This window comes from Bombyx mandarina, chromosome 23 (assembly GCF_030267445.1).
Source record: "Bombyx mandarina strain Sakado chromosome 23, ASM3026744v2".
Taxonomy (NCBI): Eukaryota; Metazoa; Arthropoda; class Insecta; order Lepidoptera; family Bombycidae; genus Bombyx; species Bombyx mandarina.
In genome coordinates, this window is record NC_143229.1 from 10,016,692 (window position 1) to 10,042,927 (window position 26,236).

The 26,236-nt window shown below is 36.4% G+C and overlaps 1 protein-coding gene across 2 annotated transcripts in view; it reads right to left on the minus strand.

Annotated features, from left to right (window-relative positions):
* Positions 1 to 26,236, minus strand: part of Ptp-h (protein tyrosine phosphatase) — a 61,810-nt gene that overhangs the window by 33,210 nt on the left and 2,364 nt on the right. The window contains exon 3 of one of the 2 annotated variants that reach the window (XM_089737235.1): positions 23,373 to 23,399. The exons of the other annotated variant lie outside the window; for it this stretch is intronic. Coding sequence (XP_089593361.1) covers positions 23,373 to 23,399 — 27 coding nt within the window. The remainder of the gene's footprint in view (positions 1 to 23,372; positions 23,400 to 26,236) is intronic. 2 annotated transcript variants of the gene reach the window in all.

A 26,236-nucleotide genomic window follows, 5' to 3' on the forward strand; every position in this document is an offset into this window, starting at 1 on the left:
ATTGGTGTCAAAATAATTGATATGTAGCTGGTTCTTACAAATGCGGGCCATTGTCAACATACCAAAAAACGATTTCAGTAATTTATAGATCAATCGTGTTAACAAATATACGGGTTAGTTATATGGAAATAAACAGATATGAGATTTGTTCATTAAGTATCTAGTAGTTTATCAATTTCCTTAATGTTTAATTATTCGCACATATTTCTTATAAAAACGATCCAAACTTCATAAAATATTGATTGAGGTAAGATTAATCGATTCTATTATGTAAATTACTTTGAAAACAAGCTAAGATAATCTCGAAATAAAGCGAGAGGTGTTACTTAAACGACCAAAAAGAGTAGGGCCTATTAAAATCGGATTTCATTTTCAATTCGACCGATTAATCGAAAAGCCGATGTATCGAATGTCGGGGCATTTATCGCGCCTAATTGCGACCACCGGCCGAATTTCGATTCAGAACAAGCTGGGTGGCGTGATGAGCTTCCACGATACCCTCAGTAAGTAACCCCAGTGAAACTCGTTATGAGTATTTCAATACCAGATTACGAGAAGTAAATTCTGTACGTATCAGATTTTTGAGTTCACGTTTTTATGAACTTGTTATATGAATTCGTTTTGAAGTTGTGTTGTAAGAATTATTTTTCTGTTGTTTCTAATTTTGATTTCTTCCCTTCCCAAACAGAGTAAATAGTTTACAATACCAGACCAGATTTAGAAACATGCAAACGATTCATTAAACACTACTAATAATCGTAATCAAAGTAGCATGTGTTAGGTCGCAAACAATAAACCATTTCAGTCTATTGACTGCTCGGCAAATTCTATAAAGAATTGCTGCATACTCACCAGGAGAAATTGACTTGCGACTAAATTTTATCCTACGTATTTTTACCGCGAAGCGATTTTACTTCACGATTCGAAAGGTTCTTTTTCAAACGCTTCAGGTGATTAAGATTTGCTGCTTTTATGGTGCGATGATCTTTGGTTAGCGCTTAGTACCAAATAGATCGCCAGCTCGTTTGGCTTTCAAGTCCAGAAAAAACACTTTATTGTCCCTCTGTCTTGTATTGTCAGAAACGTTACTTTATAATTGCTTAGCAAAAAAAAAAACCCGGTAAGAGTAATTCACATTCGAGGTTAAAGGTCTCCGGAATTTAGCCCAAATAATATGTAAAAATAAGTTCAAATTGGGCATCAATACTTGAATTTAACCCATCAATTGAACACTGTCTTACCTAAAACATACAAAAGCTAGCGGAGCTACAGTATCATCGCCTATCTTAAGGATAGCCCGAGGTTTCAGGATACGCAGGACTTTTATTCATTCGTTATAAATAATTCCAATATAGATAATCTAAATCGCTAACAAATATAAAACCATTGTTTATAAGAAACTAACTTTACGAGTATTTAGCTTGTTTAAGAACACGAACATCCATGCCTTCGTTAGCTTGCGTAAGCTATAATTGAAATGAAAATTTTAAGTTCCCAGAAATTCGTTAACAAGCATACAAAAACATTTAATGGGCGTTATCAGAATAATATCTCAGCTTTAATAATCGAAATATAAGTCATTTGAACATGACATATACTGACGTGTAAGCGAAATTGGACAACCCAGTGTTCATCGTGCGCCTTATTCGTAACGTTTTAAACTCGAAATGTTTTATTGAATTACCTGCAAATAACACAGGCATACATACGTCAAAAAGCTCATAAGGACTTTAACAATATAACGGTTTATTTACAAGTACCGACTCTTCTATGTGTGTTATATTTCCATGGTTTCGCATCGAAACAAGACAGCCAGGAAAACTGATTATACGGTGCTCCCACGATCCCATGCCCTGCCGGCCTGCGAAGTACGAAACTTGACGCGTACATGTCAAAAGATGTAATTATGAAGAAATCCAATCAACTATGGCGCGAAATCGTAAAAGGTCGGTGTTGATTGAGCGATAAATTTTACTATAATATATCGTACACAAATCGGTAGCGATAAGAAAACAGATCGATCTAAATTATACACATTGTACGATCCACAAAGGTCTAAAGGATCGCTTTTATATCCGGTTATTTTATATTCATACAGACGCGAATAGCCATTCAGCAACACGGGATTATGTTTATAATCTACAGCGATTTCAAGAGAACGTTGTCAATGCAAATAGTCCGATGGGTTGAGCAACTGAAACGCGCTGCTTACTTCTCATAACATTTGTATTATTTAAGTGCAATAAACAACAGTTAAATTCGAAATCGATAAAACACGATTCAAATTATTTTCACCATCGGCGCCAGTGTGTCGCTATATTTCATATTCGTGTATCAGGATTGTTTTGGTTACTATTTTGAGTGCTGTATTTTTATCATATACATATATAATATTGCAGGCACAATAGAATTGGTGAAACAATAGAACAGAAGACACAATAGAAGTGAGGAAGCGTGAAAGTAGCCCCGGTAATCAACAAATTAAAGAGCGGACGGTTAGCGTGGTATGGACATGTGATGCGTAGAGAGAAGATGCATGTGACTAGGAGATGTATGGAAATGGTAATGCAATGTAGAGGGGGAAGAGGTCGACCGAAGAAGACATGGGTGGAGTGTGTAAATGAAGAATATGTGAGAGAGAGAAGAGTGAGTATTGAGATGACGACTGATAGAAGAGAATGGAAGAGAAAAATTAGCTCACCTAGCGGGATTAGGTGGAGAAAAAGAAAGAATAGAATTGGTGAAAAACAATATCTTTGAGATAAATTCAATGACGAATATTTATTTAAAAGACAAATAAAAAATCTGAAAAATAAATGCAATAAATTCAGCATAATATTAAACCCGATATCAGTCGACAATAAGACTCCATACGAAAACATCACACAATGAGTTTTAATGTCACTTGAGAACATTCTTATGAATAAGCACGACCAGATGAATCTGTACACGACTCTTGAAATACGATGTCTACTCCGACCAGACATTTTAAAGTAAAGCGAAGATGTTATTGCAATGTTGTATTGCTGTAGGCGTATCGATGGCGCCTTTATGCCTCGGAACAGTGAAACATAACTTTTTGTTTTATAAATTATTTAGTGTTTTGCGGCTTAGATTTAAATTACATAACTGAACTAAAGTCCATACGACTAAATGCATTACATTGTATTAGGCCAAGACTAGCCAAAAACTGTTGAGGGAGTCCGCGAGTTATTTCGCGGGAAAAACTTGTTTTTGGATCACTCGTAATTAACATCACAGATGTAACAATAGGAGTTTTATTGTTGCAGCGGCTTACACACAGTTCTAAATTATACGCATATATATTTTTTCGTCTTATATATTTTTTGGTGGTAAAAAGGTCCCGTGTCACAGACTATCTTCTTTTTTCCACCTCTCGTGCGTTCCGGCTTATGCATCATAAAAAGGTGCGTTCTTAAACGCCACACTCTCTATTTAAATGCACCAGGATGTTAAGGGTGGTCGTCACTTTCCATGAAAACACGATTCAGTTGTATCATGCAGTACTCGGCAGCTTATGACTTGGCAGCGATGTAAGGATAATGAGGTGGTACAGGTGTTTCGATGAGTGCGCACTGCGAGACGAGCGATGGCGGCTTAAGATAAACCGCCCACGCGTAGGCGCCGCGCGCGCCGCGAAATTCGTGAGAAACGCTTCGGCGGCGCCGGCTTCAACAACTAAACAATATAGATGTGCCTAGGCTATAAAATTAAACTTCAAGTGACCTATCTTTTTATTTGTTGCAATTATAAAGAAAATGTTATATATACAATAACATGAATTAAAAAAAAAGGTTTATTTAAATTTTAGCTACAGAACGTTATTCTCTCTCTGTTTATCATTATAAATCCTAGAAATGTCATATCTACAGTTTCTACTTTCATCTGTGACCGAGGATCGTGTGCATAAAATTCTTGGAAATTCAGGATTAGCAACAATACCTTATATTGTCAGAGAGCCCGCCCGGTGAATATAATTGTACAACATCATTCGTGTGCAGTCGCACAAACAAATATATTCAAAATAACACGTACACGAGTACAACAAGCATTTATTATTACAAAAACGGTACGTCCCAGATCACGTTAAAAAAGTACACAGTACTGAGAACATACAACAGGTCAGATCGGACGATGTAAATAAGACATGCATTTTAAAATTGCACAAGATGATTTAATGGACATCGAAAACGCAAAATAGTTATGTTGACTTTTTTTAATACGTCCGCGTAAGAGCTCACGGTTCATGTGGTTTTGAGTTTTTAACTGAGCCCATAGATATTCCAATGACAATGCCGACACCCACCTTGAGACAAGAGGTCGAACTCACGATTGTATGTTATAAACCGTAAACAAGTTGAAATACAAAATGCTTCGCGGCCGAAATAAATAAGCAAATGGTACCTGCCTACAGTGCCTACCTCCCAATCTGTATTATAACAAAATCAATAGAAGGCTAGACTTGCTTGTTGACAGCACATCAGTGATCGGGCGTGTCGGCACACCTCTTAATTACTTGGCGCGCTAGGGCTATCATAGTGAATAGTGAAAAGATCTAACGAAACTTTCAAACCAAATCTTAGAAAGATTGAAATACTGTCCAAGGTGCTTACGGAACACTTCCTTCCAACTTTCGCGGAGCGGCGCCGCATCCTTGTCACGACAATAGGACCGAAGCTTTCCCTACCGACCGTCGTGACTACGATTTTGCGAGTCCATCATCTCGCAGAAAGAGGCGGCGGAATGGGAGAGCTTCCCTGAGAGTTCTTCCATGAGAGAGATTTGGCAGCTGTGAGGAGGGCGTCGAGGTTGCGCCGCACGTTACCGTCACTCTAGCGCGTTGGCAACAGGAGGATGGGACGGGTCAGCGGCGGTGGTCCACGGTGAGGATTGCACTGCTATCGGCAGGCTGGATATGACCCAGCGGGGTATCCCGGAACAAGCACGGCATAGTCCGAGCGGTCTACTTGTAGTGTAGTGTAGACCGCAAGAACTCCCTTATTCTGCCTGGCTTCTGACCCCGGACGGAGATCGGACGTCGGGTGAGAGAGTGCAAGGGGAGTCGTTTAGTGGGTAGGACCCTAAATTCCAACGCGTACATATCCCGCGCGCCCCCTAGACGCGCGAACCTCGTAAGAGGTAGGGCAGGGCACCCAGTCCAAAAAAAAAAGTACTCGGCGTTCGCTACCGAACCACGTAAGTTGAAAATACTAGTATATCGTAATCTAATGTTCAAAGGAACACAGGTAAAATAACAAAAACTAAAACTTCCTTTAAATTAATTAAGCAACATTGCTAACCCTGTGGCATATTATATTCCCTAGTGCAGGTGCTTACAGGCTGAGAGTCTAGGCACTTTATTAAAATTGTTTTCTCCAAACCGACTAACGTAGAGCAACGCGAGCAAACTGTTCAGATTTTTATAATAATAATAACAGATTACATTAATATTAGTAATGTAATCTGTTACTACTTCACACATAAGATTAAAACAAACTTTCATTCCGATAATATTCCACATTAACTTTTAAAAAACACTTGCTCCGATTAATTGATTCGATTAATATCATTACTCAAATGCTAAAGAAAGGTCTCTAGAGGCAAAAAATAAATAAACCATTTTTTTTAATAGAGAAGACTCGTGTGATTTTATTTCAATTGTGCCCGCGAAAACGAGTTCTTGAAGACGACGACAATTTAAAATACATATTATAGAGGCAAATTGTTCAATCACTAAACCGAAGTGCACTCATATTCCAGATGACCCTTAACATCGTATAGGTAGAAAATGATTTCAATAGACTTTTGCAAGATAAAATTTAACATGTCAAGTCGTCAAAATTTTATGTGATTTTATTTTATATTTGTACCTTTTAACTGTGTTATCGCAATAGCGTTATGTTAAGGTCTGTATGCTTCAATAATATTTCACTCGAAAACGTCCGGGATTAAATCATTATGTATATTTCATTATAAATATAAAATACATTTATTTTCAGATCATTATCTTACTACCAAAGCATTTTAAGATATTTTCATACGTTCTTCTGTCTTAAACAACCTACAATGGATTCAATATTTTAAAATTGTTTTAAAAACATACTTTATTATGTAAATTATAAACATAACACATTCTGAATAAGAAAAACAGAGGTAGTTATTTTTATATCGTTTAAATTACTATGCTATAACGTATCACGTGTTATTTTACTTTTACTAGTATCTATGATTTATAGTTGTAACTATATTACATAACATACTAAATATTCACTTCTAAATGGAGTAATAAAATGAGAAAGCATTAAATAATAAATTAATGTCGCTATTATACATTCGTTAATTAATTATTGGACGTATTATACATTCGATAATTAATTAATTATTATGTGACGACGTTGTTTAATCAACACAGGCGGTTGTTAAAAATTAGCTGACAGCGACTGATAAATGAGTGTTATGTTATGTTTTTCACATGTCCATACGAAAACAATTAAATGATAGATGTCGTATGTATAAAATCTTACGTTATTCAAATGATAAAAACCAATCTAGAGAACAAAATACAAAGATGTTTAGATCGTAAACTGTTATATCCGCATCAAATGTACACTGAACTTAGATCAATAAGACACAAGATTCCATACCTATGAAATCATTGGCCAATATAAAATTGAGCAAATTTTTCATCACGGTTCATATTACAAATGCTCGTCCAAATTAATGTATTCTTTTTTTTAAAAAGAAAACAAATATGTATAGCTAAAACATATTTTTAAATTTTTTGTTAAATTTTGTTTATTACAAAACATCGTAATAATTCACAAGAGGAAATACCTTCGGCCGATACTGTTGCATTGTAAGGTGATAAATCAAACAGTGAATTCCGCCCGAACGTCTTAATTTGCATCGCCGAGAGCCAACCGGTGACACTAACGACGCACTAACGAAAACAACGAAATTAAACTATCAATTTCTTTGTCCCCAAAAGCTTCATTAAAAAATCCGAAAAAATATATATTAACAAGCCATTTAATACGTGAACCTGAATCATTATCCATTAATTTTCAATCTGTATGGGACCGTAAAGCGGACCAAATCTATAAAGAATATCTTAATTTCATTCGTCGTCGTAAGATATGTGCAACTTTCCCAAAAAAAATGACTCCTATGCTTTTCGCGGCTCGTTGTTAATGACATTTTAACAGCGTAACCCGTTAAACGTTCGAAGTTAGAATCAACCGAGAGATTACCGTTGCACGACAATACTGTTTAGAATGGAAACATTAATCGATAGCTTGTTTATTAACGTCGGAATGCAATAAAATAATCACCGTCGCTCTGCCACTTAATCACCCGTTGATATCTTATTTGGAGGGAGCTAATGAGAGACGTAGATCACATTCGGTAATGATGACACGTGTACATTTATCAAACAGTTTCCACAAGTTATGTGCGGCGATTAAAGAATTCGTGTTGACATAATGGCCGGACCAACAAAGTCAAACACTTCTATTTTTCATTACGGTCAGTTTTCTGAACGTACAGGAAATTGTAAACAAAAACGATTTCCGGTATCTGTACAAACGGAGTTTTACACGAAAAAGTATATACTTACATATATATTTATTTGTGAATCGAACAGACATGAGAATGTGCTTTCACAGCTGGCTCCAAAGTGTGATTGAATGAAAAGATCGTGGGAATCACGACTATACCGACAGTGATCGACACACTTATATTTTAATATAAATTAACATGACACATTTTTAACTTAGGTAATAGAAAAAAATCAACATATAATTATGGGGATGGGAAATATATATATATTTTTAATTCGTTTCTTAGTTGGGTGAACGGGCTCATGACCCACCTGGTGTTAAGTGACAACTGGAACCGGTCGTAATCTCCATTGTATTATATGCAAGCTTACCGTATACCATCAGTAATTACGCAAATTTCTAATTCGGCCGATTTTATTTATCTGAGATGTTATTCCTTCGTCGTGGAAATCTTATGCAAACACGGGTTTAGCGGGTATTAGAATTCCTGAAAAAAAAAAAAGCCGCTTGAGGGACTTGAATACCGCCATAGTCGTTAGATGCAAGTGCACCTGTCGTCTCGTCCTTTTAAGCGACAACGACATAAATTAATTCAATTGTAATGATTAAAACTTTACATCAATACGCCTGTAACGCAATCTAAATGAAGCATAGATATTCATTTTAAAACAACGTTACCGCTATTGATAATTAGTGAAAACAGAATTGTCGTATCTCGTGAATGGTTAACACGCAAAACGAACCACTACACATTGTGTGTTTAATACGAGGCCATTAAAAAGGAACGCCGCTTAATAAAGACATTATAGTGCGATATTAGGCGCGAGCGTAGAGACGACATGATTAAACTACGAGAACGTGGGAACAAATGGGGAACAGCACAGATTAAATGAATGCTAATTGCAATAAACAAATACATGTCGTCTTTTCGCATTAAAAGTGTACAATTTCAAAAAATATTCGAATGCGGCATCATGTGGTATCGCCAGTATTTTTCTCATAAATACTGTCAAAAGAGCGTAGTTTAGTTTTAGTTTTTGGAACGAAGTTCCTTATGGGACGATGCGGACGGGTACCCTAACCGGGAAAAAACGTCCGTAACGTAAGATTTTTATTAGTATCGCACACAGTGTACGACTTAACTTTGTAATAACGTACAAAAAATAACATATTATTTTAACATTCATTGACCACGATCTCAGAACGTTCGTTTGCGCAATACACTAACTCTTATGCAAACAACCGTGAATGAAGTGTACCACAATAAGTTCGCACGTTACCGAATGACCGTGGGTTGTTGCGAGACCTCCAGTTTTATTTTCTTTATACCTCGAATAGAACTTAAAATTAATATTTTTAAAATAAGGAACTTCGTTCCTATCGGGTGTCCCACGACACCACACATTTTTTTTTTAGTTTACATATGTTTTGACTACTATTAACAAAATTAATACATAAAATTATTTCATCTTACTTTAAGATGAAATTATAAAAATTATATAAATATACTGGTAAAACAAAAATTGTTGCAAAGATGATTAATATTAAAAATATCGCATGTTAAACCTTTAAAACACTCTCCTGTAAAATTAGTAAGTTTTGAGATTATACAGTTTTAATGCGAGAAGACGATTTATGTGGTACGTACAACGGTAACTCACGATTAACGACAACTCTTAATAACATTTCTAACTCGAACGGAAGGAAACTAGAAATGAAATTAACAAATTTAAACCTCACAAACGTAATAAAGCCACAAGAACTACGATCGTCACGCAATATAAGCGTACTCAAAACTGTGCACTATAAAGAAAACGCAATAAAACGAGACGCGTACGTACGTACGGCTTGTCAACGAACAACGGACACGTAGTTTTATGAAAATACCAATAATAGTATTGAAAGCAGTTTAGTGCGCTATTAATGCACGGCGCGCTTGCAGACAAATTCAATTGTCGGGAGCCTCCGTTGTCCCCTAGGGCGTTGCTCGTTTACAACCACCCGCCTGTCTATTTAAGCTGGTATTGGAAATAAAATTGAGCGGTGAGATTGCATGCGAACATTCAAAGGACGCTATCGAATGTTGCGTGATTTGATTTTATCGCGATCATCGAATCTTTTGTTCATCTTTACAAATGCGGCAACATCTTAGTAGAAAAGGAGATGGAATATAAAATTTCTGGTGGTAGGACCTCTTTTTACTGGTGGTAGGACCTCTTTTTACTGGTGGTAGGACCTCTTGTGAGTCCGCACGGGTAGGTACCACCACCCTGCCTATTGGTGCCGTGAAACAGTAATGCGTTTCGGTTTGAAGGGTGGGGCAGCCGTTGTAACTATACTTGAGACCTTAGAACTTATATCTCAAGGTGGGTGGCGCATTTACGTTGTAGATGTCTATGGGCTCCAGTAACCACTTAACAACAGGTGAGCTGACAGCTCGTCCAACCATCTATGCAATAAAAAATAAAAAAATGAAACTTCACTGCATTGTAATCAAACGACAACTTAAAACCTGGCTTGCGATATGTTTACTTGACAGCGATTACAAGTCCGATGGCTTCGTTTGAAATGGCATTGTACCGTTGCACGCGACCATTGTCACATAGCTTAGCCCCAAACTCGATCGTCTCAATATGTTTCTGAGATGCGTTCTAGTGGCGTTATCACAAAATATGATAGATCGACGTTGGTACGACGACGCTCTCCCACGCGGCGCGCAATCGTGATTAATTATAATTCGAATTTTATTCAAAGTGAACAGCGAACAAACTACGATACCAATCAATAAACGGTTCCGTACCGGCGACGGTACCGACACGATACCACAATTTACTGTTGCCGATAGGACATATGAAGACGTCAAAACCCGAGTGAGTAACGCGTTCAGATAGAGACTAAGGAACAATGGTCACAGCATTTTCGTTGAGATACGTATCCCACAGGGTAATAAAATACACATTATCCAATAACATCGATGATAAACGCATTAAGTGGTATATTATAAATTCGATTATTTCATTTATTATCGAGAACCATTCATTCTTTTATTATTAAACAATTTTTTTGAGTTATACAAAATTTTAGTCACGTCTCATCTTTTCAAAAGCCTTATTTTTCAATGAAATCAGGAACATCAACTGAAGAACACCACAAAAATGTATTAGACTCTGGTAAAGGCCTTCACGTGCAGGCTCGTACTATTAAAAATGAACAACCATTTGGCAATATTAAGAATACAAATAAGAATATATCCCGCACTGTTCAGTCGATATCCCTTTACATTACATTACCTAGGACTTCATTATCTCGTTCCGGTATCTCCATTTCTATACGGATATTTCTGTCTCTAAGACTGCTACTATATGAAAATGCAAAACAAATACTGTCATTAAATTAATTATGATATTAACCACTTAGAAGTGTTCATCTATAAAGCTTAAAGCACTTCAGATTTTAGACAGGCTCTAATAACAATACTCCATAATTGTTTAATTAATTCATAGCATCTGTTACAAATCAACTACTACTAATAAATGTAAAATTTTGTCACGTAAATGTCAGTTCCTATTAGTATGACGCGATGAACAGAAAAGTTGCAAACAATGGATGGGACACTAATCACATCTTTATAACGAGATAAATCACGAAGACGAGTTCACAAGCGCCACAGAGATAGAAGGGACACTCATGCCCGTCTAAGGATAATAAATAACATCCAGTTCTCGCTTTCAAAGTGAGGCCGAGGAGCAATAAGTCGCAGTCGGGTCAAAGGTGAGGTGAATAAAAAACGGCCGACAATTAAATAGCGTTCTTGAAGGTTAATGAGCACAATAAATATGTTGTCGGCACCGCAGCTGCAGACAAACACATCCATAGTGCCGTCACACGTGAGGAGGGTTCGGTTATAATAAAGTCGCAGTTCTATGGGAAGACAGGCAAAGAGGACTGGCTCATAGCTGACTGGCAAGTCCTTTGTCGAGTCGAGATACTTCCACGATGTATTACGAACGTGACACATTTACTATTGAAAAGTAACAGTGTTAAACAAATAAAGAGTCCGACAAAAGGTATAGAGTAATGTTTGTCATTTGTTATAAATTTATATTAGTATTTTAATTTCAATTATTAAAAACACGATCCATGAGAAATGACGTTAGCATAAATTTCATAAGCCAATAACATATTATTAAAGTTGCTTTTCTTGTTTTATAATAATTCATTTTTAATGTAGTACTTTTAAAACCATCTAGAAATTCGATGAGAATACCGTAAGGCGAGTAAATGAAATGCTTCTTGGTATAATATTGTTTTTAATTTAATAATCAATTAATTAGCAAGTACAGCAAGTTTAGTTTTTAAGTGATTTTAGTAGGCTTAGTGATTTCATCGTTAACAACAGTCGATAAGAAAATATTATTCAACAATTATTTACCACAACTAAAAATCTGTTATTTTTTGTTAATGTTGCAATCAGAACTCCCTTCTTCTGGAATGGGACGCTGTTAGCAATCGTTCAGTCAAATTAATTTTAAGTGCGCATCCGCACCGTTTCTCTGACTATATTATACAATTTCTATAAATACGCTTTTCAGGAGCACCAAAGTATTACGAGTTCTAAGTTACGTGAAATTGAACATACTTAATACTAGTGAGTTTTACAATAGTCTGCCGTGGTAATGCGAGCTGCGAACGCATTTTGTTTTCAACTCGGCACGGGTTTGCAATAACACACACGAGTGCGCCAGACGGAATCATACCTGCATTTGATTTATAACGAGAAGGGGACAGAAGAGCCACGGGTGTGAATTCAATCGTAGTGTTCCAAAGTCCTGGGGCAAACGAGGCCAAAATAGAATGATCCGTGATCAAAACCAGCAACCTGTATATTAGGCTTGTTTAGGAACTCAAATGAGGTAGTTTCGAGATCATTTTAATTTGGTATAGGCTCAGTATCTCAGCGGGTAACATTAACTGCTGGCGCCTGGCACAATACAGAGCACTTTCGTGATCAGCGACTATTATCAGCATTTATATATTTTTTATCGAACACGCTTTATAAGGAACGTGACTATACTGTTTAAGGTAAACCGCCGACAGCTCAATAAGAACTTTAATAAGAAATACATTTATACTGAAGATAATTTTAATATGATAATTAACATAGACAAATTGATGTCAGAAAACGTAAAAGTGCGTGTACATCTTTTGATTCTGTAATCGAGTAAAACCTTATATCTCACCATTTTTATGTTCATGCTGTAGGTTATAATGGATAGATAAACTTGTTTTAAACAACACGGAAGTCTGCATCGATAATTTGATTAACATCTGCATTGCTGTGGACGTCTTTAAGTACACGAAAAAATGCATTACCGTGGTCATCATTATGTCTTTGTTGCGCTTCACGAAGTTAAGCTAAACAGTTTGTGTGAATTAGTCTCGGCCTGCGAACGTCCAAACTTTCTTTATGGTCAATGCAAGACTTACCACTTTCGACATAAGGAACATTGTTGCTTTCACTGCCATTGAAATTAAAATGGCTTTGACACAAAATCAACAGCGACATATGTATTAGCACCATATGAATTGTAAAAGTCTGTGGGTGTTCTTAATCAGTCTCAAATCACACAAAACGGCAGACACGATTAAAACATTTAAAAGGTTCATAACACAATACCTAACACTAACCTAACGTTATTTAGGTTATAACCTAAACCTATTATTTAGTAAGTAGAAGTTAGTAAAACTTACTTTTATAGAAAAATATTCAGGTCCTCAAAATCAAATATGTCAAAGAATTCATTCAGTCAAACGGATAAAATTTCAAAAACGAAAAACTATAAATACAATTAGGTTCGTCAATAAAGTGGCCAACCGCAACGTCTACCAAACTCTACATATCCACCTGTATCCTCTGCCTAACGGTGTTTACTCTTTTTGTTACTTTTTTTTTCTCTTTTATTAGACCAATAAAAATTACTATCAATACGTTTTAGAGAGACAGTAGTGTATTCAAGGAACTTTACTGTTATGTATTTTTTTTTTTTATTTGTAGAAACATTTCTTCGTTTCGTTTCTCTATTGAATCTTTAAAACCCTTTAGTTTGCTTTTTAGTATTATAATGCAAACACAACGATCCCTGAAATTGAGACGCGTCGCGTTAACTTGACCTGGGGGTGAAGCAGTAGCCCAGGAGCAATATAGGTGAAACAATATGAATCACCTGCTCTAAAGGATTTAAAGCACTATAATGGTGAAGACACTGCAAAACCGTATGTCATTAAATTACATTTTTAAATCGTAAGTAGATAGTTTGCTAAGGTTTGATTCCTACAGAATTAAATTTAACACTGAGATCAGAAGACACAAACGTTAGTAATGAGACAAACGAAAACACAACAAAACCCAAAATCGTGTTGCGTTAAAAAAAAAAACCTTAAACACACCGGTGGCTGTCCGAAACGCCGCCCTCTGTTCTAGAGACGAAAGCAAACAATACCAAGATAGTAGACAAACAAATGTAAATGACCGAAATGTGAACGTCATGTTTGGCATTCCCATAAAGCAACGTTAACACGTCATTAGAGGTAATGATGGCGTGATTACAGAGTGGGAGCCGAGCGAGCGATGGTCAGGTGATTGTCTGCTTACTGTGTGGTCTGAAGCGCCTTTACAAATACAAGGCGCAGTCTCTCGAATTACTACCAGGTGGCTCCTAAGTCTCACTCAACGAAAAATGGATACCTTTAAACTTAATGATTCTTAGTGCCAAGCGATGATTTTTGAATAGTATTTCCAATTCACTTTTTTACCAAATGCATCCAGAAAAAATATTTGGTAAAAATATGTTACATGGTGTTAGTGACAATGTTTCAGTAAAGCTGTCAAAGAAAATAACACGATTCCCATAGATGATTAATATACACCAAAGGAAGAAGCCTTCGGAACCCTTCTGTAAATCATCAACAATAAACAAAAATTCCAATACGGTGAGCTTGATCGGAGCAAGATCTTATCATGTGCAGTGTAGTGTATACACAATAATTTACTGGACAGTTATCATTCGATCTCAGTAATCGATACTTGGTTAGCTCCACTACCATACTGGGTCAGTCGCGCTAAAATTGTAATAACGTTAAAATGAATATTCGTCTCGAATCTTTAAAAAAAAACATCGATTTGCTTGTTATACATATTTGTTGCCCGTTCAGTTTCATTTAGGAGGTCCATATAATCAATTGTTTAAGAATAGCACACGCCGCCGAGACTCGTGTCCAGACAAATAATGCCAATAATAATTCGTGTTATAATTTGTAGCCAACGCGTGCAACACCCGTCACTGATTGAAGATCGCATAAACCGTGCCACCCACCCGCTGTCATTCATTGTAGGCCGTTGCTCGAATTAAAGCGCATAGCATTTTGTACAGAGGGTTTGGTAATTTTTGAATGCATAAATGAAAAAGAATTGGCTTTACGCCTGTGCCATTATTTTTTTTATAAAATATTAAGCTTCGTCATAAATTATCGAAATAAAGCAAAACTTGAAACACTTCTCAATAAATTCAATTAATTAATTTAGATTCGACTTCACAGAAACGACAAGTGGTTTCGTGTAGATTTGTAAATTATATTTACTCGGTGCCCTATATTTTCATTAAAGCTGATTTACACTGAGAACATTCTCTTCTTAACAGGTTTTATTCAAGAGACTTACTATCTTCACTCATTTATGATTTTCAAGACATAAATTAATACAAATATATAAAATTCTAATTTTCTGTTCTTTGAAATAATGCCAGTCTACTACTACTACTTCGAATCATTTCATAATTCTCCTGCCCTTCTCCCAGTTACCTGGGGTCAGCGAAACATGTTTACTCTTTCTACACTCCTCTATCATATATCATTTCTTCGCTCACTCCCCTCTTACACATATCGTCTTTCACGCAATCCATCCATTTCTTCTGAGGTCTACCTCTTCCTCTATATCCTTCCACATTTATAGTTAACTCTCTTAGCAACTTACTACTACTACTTCGAATACTCCAAATGAAAAAGTTCAAACTCATATGCTTTTAAACTTTTGTACAGATTCAGGAACTGTTAATTAGAACTAAATTTCTGGATATTGAATTGCTTTTGATTTTATCCAGAAATAATATAGCAAAGCAAATATATTTAGCAAAGGCATGCCCATCTGACACCTATAACTGGTTAGCACAAGACTAGCCGTAACTAATCGTCCATCTTCGAATATAATTTAGTAAATCAATCTAAAACCCCAAAAAATACAAATACAAATAGTCGAGTTAAGCATTTGCCTTTTCATTTATACTTTATTTTGTAAAATAATCAAGGTGTGACAGCAACAAATCTTGAAAATTCGTATAATACTGTAAGAAAAATACTACAAATAGCAATGCTGGAAAAGCGGCATCTTCATAACACTAATTATGCCTTTATAAATAAAAGTGTAATGTTTATAGGCATGTCTTAGTAAAAGAAAGTTTATATATATATTCTAGGTATTTTCAAAAATGTGTTACTGTGCTTATTGATTGAATCCTATTATTAAGGAAGATGAGAACTTCAGAAGTATTTTTTCAATAAATAAAGACTCTTTACTGTATTAAAATAGCATTGCATTTTTCATTTTTTATTAGTATAATTTGTGTGTCACTACATTAATTATTAGCGACCAATTTTCAACAACTGAGGCCCCATACAAGTCATACGGGTATAAATTAATTCATGATCTCGACTTGGTCAGTCATCATCGTCAACGGCACTATAGCCCTCTAAGCGACCTGGTCGTAAGGCCAAGTACATTTGCGGTTTTAAAAAAATAATAAGAAAAACGATTGAAATATGTGACCTCATAACTAAGCTGACGGGACGTTATGGTCACGATTATCATATCCAGAAATCGTCGATGATATCATCTTAATTATCGTACAATAAAATGCCGTATGCCAGTAAAAATGATGACAGCACCAAACTGAATGACGAGTCAGTCGCAATCGTGCGCTGTACTAAATCTGACTGAAGCTTCTTGTGTTTAAAATAAAGATTATCATGCCAAACACGCATAGATGACAAAAACAAAATCCCATACCGCTTTTTTAAGATGAAACATCACGCTAAATGGAAAACCATTAACACTGCCCACTATGATCAAAAGTGCATTATCAATCCGTACAGTACGGCAAATTCTGTCTTGGTAATGGACCATTAGTACAGTTTCAAACGTTTGAGAATGTTATTAATTTTTAGAGCCGTGCATAGACATCGCAATGTGAAATCCGCCACCCACCTTGAGACATGAGGTCGAGGCGTAGATGTAGAACGGCAACCGAAACGCGTAACTGTTTCGAAGCAGGAATAAGCAAGTTGTCAGCATCAGCTCGCGCAGCTTTTTTTTCGGGCCGGGGGCCAAACCTCCTACGAGATCCTCGCGCCTAGAGAGCGCGCGGGGTATGTGGGACTTGACGATCTGCAAGGAGTTGGGAGCAGACCGCGGGCCCAAGGTATTTTAGGGACCTACCGCACTGAACAACTCCCCTGCACTCTTACACCCGACGTCCGATCTCCGTCCGGGGTCAGAACCCGGTCAGAGTTGGGGGGGTTCCCGCGGTCAAAACTACAACCTGACGCGCGGCGCCACCCCGAGGATACTCGACCGACGGGTCGTTGAGCCCAGCTCGTGCAACTGCCCGAACTCACAATACACCCTACCCTCCACTATTACTCGTAACTATTAAAAAAGGCACCTTGGCATTTTCATATAATTTATCAAAGTTCTTTTTTTTTTCTTTCTTACCTATTCTAGTGACCTCGAGGGGTCATAATAGATTCACCGAGCGGGTAGGTGAGCTCATGGTGCTCTAGCCTGTGGACGTTGCTAACACTTGCCCTAGCCAGGGTAGTGCTTCGCAGAACCTATAACCGCATTGGGAACGCGAGTGGGAGAAGATCCGGCGAGAAACTCAGTGAACAAAGATAACGCGTTTTAGGACGCACCAATATACGTGCGTCCTACCGCAGTATACTTTATTATACAATGATACAATATATGTTATAGAATATCCGTCAATCGATAAATACACAAAATAGAAAACGTTATACAATCGGAAGTAACTTGTTTCTAATAGTTCAATAAATAATGATAATAGACAGATGACATACCCCATAGACGATACATACTTTTGCAAGTATTGGTATTTACTTGTAGCTGACAATTATAGTAGAAACATTCGGAACGCTCGAGACATAAAATTTGGTTTTATTATTCAAGACGTAAAATTAAATGGCCGCGTGCATCCTAGCCATAAAAATGTCACATTATAGTAACTTGTCATAATAGTAAAATAAAATGAAAACGGATCCACCTCAGGTCTGCCCAGTCCTTGTTTAACTATTCAAATAACAGTATCAGGAACATACGCACATTACTCTATCACACATTAAGGAGACCACACATTAGACATTAAACCGGAGACGTATCGATAGTGACACCGATTTAGTTTCCAAGCCATAACAACCGCATACCAAAACCATATTAGTTCGATTAACGCCGCGAGATATCGATCAATCGCATTAAGCAGTCAAATGTATTAGTGGTTCACACATTTACTGACCAAACATAAAAAATATATATTTTCTGACCAAAAATATCAATTTTGTGAATATCCTTTACATGAGGTCTAATATATTTACCTAAAAGTCTTGTGTATTGTAATGACAATATTTAACGACGTTATTCTATACTAATATTATAAAGAGGAAAGATGTTTGTTTGTTTGTTTCGAATAGGCTCCGAAACTACTGGACCGATTTGAAAAATTATTTTTCCATTAGAAGCCGACATTGTCCCTGATGAACATAGGCTACTTTTTTAATTTTTTTTTAAATTTTTTATTTTTTGGTTTCATGTGGGTTTTAATGTTTCCGAAGCGAAGCGAGGGCGGGTCGCTAGTTATCTAATAATTTTCTTGTCGAATATCCGAAGAATCCTTTAATCAGCCTTTATTTGCGGCTTCCTATAAACATCGATAACTACAACCGACTTTAAGAAAGGACGAGTTTCTATGTTCGACTTGACTATGTCCGACTTGATTTCTCCTTCATTTGTAAACGAGCCCATTTTCCGAATTGTTATTTATTTGAAATTTTATACTCTCCAAGTGGTATTGGGGTTAATTTCAACTGATGTATTTCGTAAGTATATTTGGGTAAGTTTAATTGATTTTTATTATGTTTTTCTTTTTATATAGTTATTTATCCAAATATACGATCCAGCAAGCCCGAATTTCTTCTGATAGAAAATGATAAATGATAACCATATTATTTAATTTGATTTTAACAGAAAATTCATATTTTATTAACATTTTTGGCAGTGCACGCAAGGTTATTATTTCACTTGTTATGGTAGGGCTAATGAAATATACAATAACCTACCCGTCACTGCAACTTACATACACGAAGATGCCTTCGCAACTTAGCGACCCGTACATACAATGTAACATAAATAAAACTCAAAAGTCGCGCGGGCTTAATGGTCTCGAGGTTAGCCGCCTTCGCGTTACATTGCGCATTCGTACGCAATACAATTTGAAATTACTTTAATAAAAATAATGTTTCTCATATAATGTTCTCCACTATTTACAGAACGGTTGTGGTTAATTCTCACTTCCGTTTCGAGAACTGTATACACCCTACTTAATTTTCAACTTTTGACCCTTAGCTATAAAGATTCAATGAAATGAAATATAGGTCCCCATGATCTGTTTTTATCACCAACGAAGGCAAACATACCTAAAAGGAATTGATTGAAGTTGCACCACTGCTCATCGTTAAGTGTTAAGTAGTATCTTCAAACCACGAAAGATAATATGTCATTATGTTTTCATTTTTTATTGCTTAGATAGACAAGCTCATGGCCCACCTGATGTTAAGTAGTTAGCGAAGCCCATAGACATCTACAACGTAAATGCCGCCACCCACCGTGAGACATGAGTTATAAGGTCTCACTTTTAACAGTACAACGACTGCTCCGCCCTTCAAACCGAAACGCATTACTGCTTCACGGCAGAAATAGGCAGGGTGGTAGTACCTACCCATGCGGACTCACAAGACGCCCTATCACCATAGTGGTGGTAATGGTACGTAATAATAATGACAGTAATACCAATGTCATGACACGCAGGCGTTAATTCTAAAGCTGCATGATACGTCTCAAAAATTGTCACTGGAAATACAATGTGAATGAAGCATTGTTTCCAGGAAGTAGGTATAGACTCTACTCGAAGCACGGTGAACAGTAGAGTACAGGGAAAGTCATCTCAAACAATTTCTCAAAACCCCTGCGATGGGACGTGCGATATAAATATAAAGAAAAACAAAATCTCTACGTGTCCATGCAGACGCCCGAGTTTCACACGACTCGTCAAATAAAAAAAGGAACAAATAAAACAATCGCTTCTGTTTGCAATCAAATATAAGTCGCCGGTTCTAGGCAAGCCCGGCCCAAAACTAGAAACCAAACCAGGTCATCCAATCCCGTTTCTGCAGGATATCCTAGCACCGTGGTATGTGAGGAATGTTGGTCTTCACGACGACCTAAATCTATAACCGATACGTAAGTATCTTAAGGAAGCGTCAGAACGCTACTTTAAAAAAGCGGCCTGACACAATAACCCTCTTATCTTAGCCACCGCTAATTACATATACGACCCAGGCGACGGGGCAAAGCAACGCCGCCATCACCCAATATATGTATTGTCGGATCCTCCGGATCCGCTTTCAATGCTTATAGGCTCTTCAAGCGACGGACACTGTCCTCGTCGAACCGTCGATTACGATGAAGAGTTCGACGCGGGAACTAGCCCATAGACATAACCCACTGAGTTTCTCGGTCGAGATTCCGATCTGGTGATAGATTCACCGAAACAATGCTCTTGCTAGGTACAGTGTTAGAAATCCTCTTAGGTTAAACCTCAGATGAGCTCACATGCCGGTCCGCGCGTACTTGAATTAGTCCTTAGGCTACCAACGATTAGGCATGAAAAAAATTTTTTTATTCAGAACTATACGCAAGTCTAGTCCTGCACTTCATAAAACATAATTTTAATTTTGTGACCAGGTTTAAAGAAGAAAAGCATCGCTCTGTTGAAGACAACTAACATTTTAGAGACCAATTTTTTTATTTTCCCTCAAAGTTACTCAGACACTGAATACCATACGTGTAAACTCCAGAAATCCCAATTCTGTAATTTTTAAGGAAATATAATCAAATCCATAAATGGATATCCATACTCGGTAAGACCGTACTCTGAAAACTTTTAATATAGTTTTATAGTTTATTTAACTACTAGCTATTATATACCGTGAGGGTTCACCCTTATGTAATCCCAGAGCGCACGCTGATAGACTAACTATATTATGTACCTTGTATAATACCTACCTTTTAAAAATATGTTTATTTATTATAATAATACATTTCATGGGATAAGATGTATTTATTGTAAGCGTCATAAGATAAAGAGTATCAGCGCCATTTGTCACTATACTAGCTGTAAAAGCAACGAAAACAAAACGCGCAACGTTAAAAACGAAAATAAAAAAGCTGTTTTGTATCGTTTGCCTCGTCACATGTACACGTGTGTAATGTACATGCAGGAATGTATTTCATTGAAAAACATTATGGTGTACGTTAAGACAAGTGATAACATTAAACTTTATTCCCTTAAGAAAACACCGCCCCGTTGAAATCTTTAGATTGACATAATGCGATATGTCTGGCGCCCATTGTATACGTCGGTTTTGCTCATGTTAGTGCGCTTACACAAGAACATTGCGTACTTAATAACTACACTTACACGTGTGTATAACAATCGATATCCAGAGGGACTAAAACACATACGATTCCCATTTAGAAAAGTCTGTATGAAATGTCGGGGAACAGAATTAATAAATTGATCATAACGTTAAAACAGTTGTAGAACCCATGAAAGATATCATATTACACCTACCGATTGCCATTAAGGTAATATACAACTATTATTCAAAAAGGAAAAAAAAACTTTTATTTATGACCAAATACCGAGGGATAAAGGATCGGAATCTGCCTCCGCGGAAACGGTAAAGGTTTAGCCTCGAGAGAAAGAATAAATAAACGTAAAGATAAAGAATCAAGTATTCATGTAAGGCTCCCGCTGTTTTATCAAATACAGGATTAGCTGTTTCAATGTCGGTACCGTTTCTATTGTGAAAGCTAAATATTTTGACTGACGTTTAGATGAAATACGGAGAGTTAATGGATTAAGGTCATCTTGGCTTTTAAACAGCCGTCACAAAACCTCATTATAATCCTGTACTTTATTTCCTTCAAGTAGCAAAGGTATGGATTACGTAGTCCGTGAATTATTAGTAAAATGTAGCGCGCATAACAATATATAATGTATACAACATGTTTCGAATAGGCTCCGAAACTACTGGACCGATTTGAAAAATTCTTTTTCCATTAGAAGCCGACATTGTCCCTGATGAACATAGGCTTTTTTTTTTTTTTTTTTTTCATGTGTGTTTTAATGTTTCCGAAGCGAAGCGAGGGCGGGTCGCTAGTTTAAAATAAAGAAAGGGAGTGGTTATGAAAATTATGAAAAATATATCTTATAAAAATTCAAATTACCTTATCGGAAAACTCAGATTGGTTTCAGATACAAACGTGGAAGTTCACAAAAAATGTGAATGACTATAAAAATTAGTATATCTATAGTAGATAGCCCCTAGTATTCAGCGATTTAGGTAATTTTTAATTCCATGTAAATGTGTAAAATCCTAAGCTTCAGGTCAAAAGGTTTAGGAAAAAAACCGATCATCAGTAATTTGTTTTTTTATAATTACTTTCCTATTAGTGATGTTTACGATGTGTGCTTTCTTACTTTGAGTGTTTTTTTTAATGTATTACATTTATTTACATATGAATTTGACATTTTTATCTCGGACATTTTTTAGAAAATATTATAAAATATTTTTGTAGTTGTCCGTTGTAATAATACGTACAAGTATAGGCAGAACCGTCTGAAGTATAAAAAACTTTAACCGATTAAAAAAAAAATAGAATTTCTACAAAAAGAAAGTGATAAAATAGTAGTATTATACCCTTCCGCTTTAACTAATAGTGTCAGTCGTACAGTTTACAAATCAGAAATAAAAGATCTAAGGAATTTTGCAACGACAAGTAAATAAGTAAATAAATAAAAGTAATGACAAAACAATTCGTGGTGAAATGAGCAAAGGAGAAGTTTACATAAATTAATATAATCCCGTTAGTTACCAGTTCCGTGAGGTTTCACAACCGACTCAATTAAGGTACTCCAAAATGGGAGATATAGTGTTGACTGAAACAATACTGTGTCGAGATAACAAACGTACGGTTAAACAAATAAAACACTCGTTTGTGCTTAGGGATTTAAAGCTGAACGAATAGAAGAAAAAAGATACAGAAACAGTGGAGAGTCAAGAACAGTGACAGAGAAACAATGAATAATATGAAAATGCAGCAATTAAAATCGAGTCGTCTAAATTTGGTGACTGACACAACGTTGAAAAAACAATATTTATATAATTTTGATTCATTTTCAACTACTAAAATTTAGTATTAATCTATAAAATGACTATGACATGTCCTTCTTCAAACGAGGCTCGTGGAGAGTATTGAGTGGTAGGCAGCGGCTTGGCTCTGCCACCTAGCTTTGCTGAAGTCCATGGGCGATGGTAGCCACTCACCATCAGGTAGGCCGTGTGCTCGTCGGCCTACAAGGGGAATAAAAAAAAAACCTAATTAAATAAAAATTTAGATCACTGCTTTTGTATTTTCGATGAAGCGAAATTCAATAAATTACGGGAGACAATTAACAATCGAAATGTCTAGATTGTTATAATTAACTATAAATACATCAGTTTATATTTATATCAGACTAGCGACCCGCCCTCACTTCGCTTCGGAAGCATTAAATTTTATTATTGATAGCTGAGCCCGCGATGTTATTGTCATACCGCAAGCGACGCCGCGAGGCTAGGCTAGTCTAAAAAAAGTAGCCTAAGTTACTCATTATATCATCAGCTACCTATCAGTGAAAGTCCCGTCAAAATCGGTCTAGCCGTTCCAGAGATTAGGCGCAACAAACAGAGAGAGACAAAAATTGTAAAAAAATTATTTTGGTGTATGTACCGTATATATTCATATGCATGTAGTAAAAAGTGGTTATTTCAATATTACAAACAGACACTCCAATTTTATTTATATGTATCGATTTGAAATCCTATTATTTTCAGCGCGATCATTTCGTTGATTAATGGTTAGTGATATGGTATACACAAGAAAATACTGAAGGGAATCATAGGTTAAGGCCGTTGAATGAAAAACCTTTTAGTACTATTATAATTCTATAGCAACAAGTGCTATCAATCGACAGCAATTTAAAGTTTTCGTGGGCAAGCAGGCAATATTCATGTGTTTACTTCAAAACAAGCCCGAATCAAGTTGATTATCGCGTGATCTCGAATCTCAGTGGCAAAACAAACACACTAGTGATATCACCGCGATGGAGCTGCAATAGCTATGCAGAACAAATTAACACAGTTCGTAGAGGGACCGTGTTTGCTATCTAACTGTGTGGACGGTCAAGTGAACGCCCAAGCAGACAGACAGTTATACAAACACGCATCTTGCGTCTCGCTTGTAGACCAATAATGCGTTTCATTGTCGGCTAGTCTTTGCTAATGCAACTGCAAACGTTTCCCTCAAAGAACACGTAAGTGAGTTACACAGTCTCTTTTCCAGAAAAGTTAAATTATAATACTGTACAGTATTGCATGGTATTCATATTTTGTTATTATAAGATAAGACAATCCAATGTTTTTATTTATAATTATGTTATTCAAGTGTTTACAACTTTATACCCGCAAATGGATGCTGAACTTTTGTTGTATACAGATGTATGCATTTTGTATTAATTACCGTATTTCTAAAATATATATATATAAGAGCATGTCGCTTAAAAAATAGTATTTTCAAAATGAGTCTAGTAGTTATTTACGTGATACTGGAAAAATAAATGAAATATACACAATAATAGGCGGTTTGAAGTCGGTCACTGAAATACATTGACTTAAAATTTTTCGTTAACCTCTACACTCTACACTTACAGTATTCAGTCACACAACACGTGTTACACTTTTATATTACTCAATTGAATAGTATATTCGCCCAGATTATTCAAGATTATATCCTAAGCTCGAGTGCGTATTATAGATCCGTGTTATTCCGGCAAGTTTACGACCGTGCCGGGAAGCATTACGTGTGCATTTTTTTTGTTATTGTACCCGTAAACAGTCGCAAACATGATAGGTCATTCATCCTTCAAATTGGAATTCATACTTCTACTGAATTATAAATTTCAAATTTATTTGTATGTCATTACTTGAGTGATTCGGAGGCGCATTAATTAGCGCCTCTGATTTCTGTGCCCTGAGTCATGGATTCGATTCCCCATATCGAACAAACATTCGTGTGACGAACAACCAATTTTATTGTATTTGATATCCATATAGGTTTTTTTATTTTTATTTTATTTTATTGCCCTTGTAGGCAGACGAGCATACGGCCCACCTGATGATGAGTGGTTACCGTCGCCCATGGACTTCAGCAATGCCAGGGGCAGAGCCAAGTATGTAAGTATGTATCGCGGTAACTTGTTCCTGTAGGAACAGTGAATAATATTATTATATGGCGGTGTAAATCACACAAGGTGGTACCTGATTTATTTTATTAAAAATAAACACTTTAAAAAAAATAGATTGACGCTGGTGGCTCGTGTCGTAGACATCGCCTACAGGATGTACTTACTGTGTTAGGGCTACAGAGTAAGAAATCTCCTCACCATATCAACCGTATAAGGATGTTTTTTTTTAAGAAGCTCCTAAGCCATTTGTTTAATGAAAATTCCTTAAGGTGTTGGTCAAAACTTTTCGGTATCAAACAGTGCACTGACACAACTACCGGAACAATTATGGTTGAATCGACATGCTGCATGGCGGTAGTCTCGTCAAGGTCTAAATTAAATAATTTGTCGTCTTCTGCCCTCACGGGGTTCTTGTCATGGAGAATGATGGTATCATCCAATACTGATGGATGCGTAGACCGATCTGCCATCACAAAATCAGTCCCTGGTTTTATAATTATCCTATTCTATTTATCTATACATATAAATAAAATGGGAATGTCTGTTTATAATATTTAAATAACCGCTTTTTACTACATGCATATGAATATATGTATATACGGTACATACACCAAAATAACATTTTTTACAATTTTTGTGTCTGTCTGTCTGTTTGTTCCGGCTAATCTCTGGAACGGCTGGACCGATTTTGACGAGACTTTCACTGATAGGTAGCTGATGATATAAGGAGTAACTTAGGCTACTTTTTTTAGACTAACCTCGCTCCGCGGCTTCACCCGCGGTACGACAATACCCGCGGGTAGCATCGCGGGACTCAGCTATTAATAATAAAATTTAATGTTTCCGAAGCGAAGCGAGGGCGGATCGCTAGTCCTTACTAAAGTCGATTACAGTAATCTATACAGG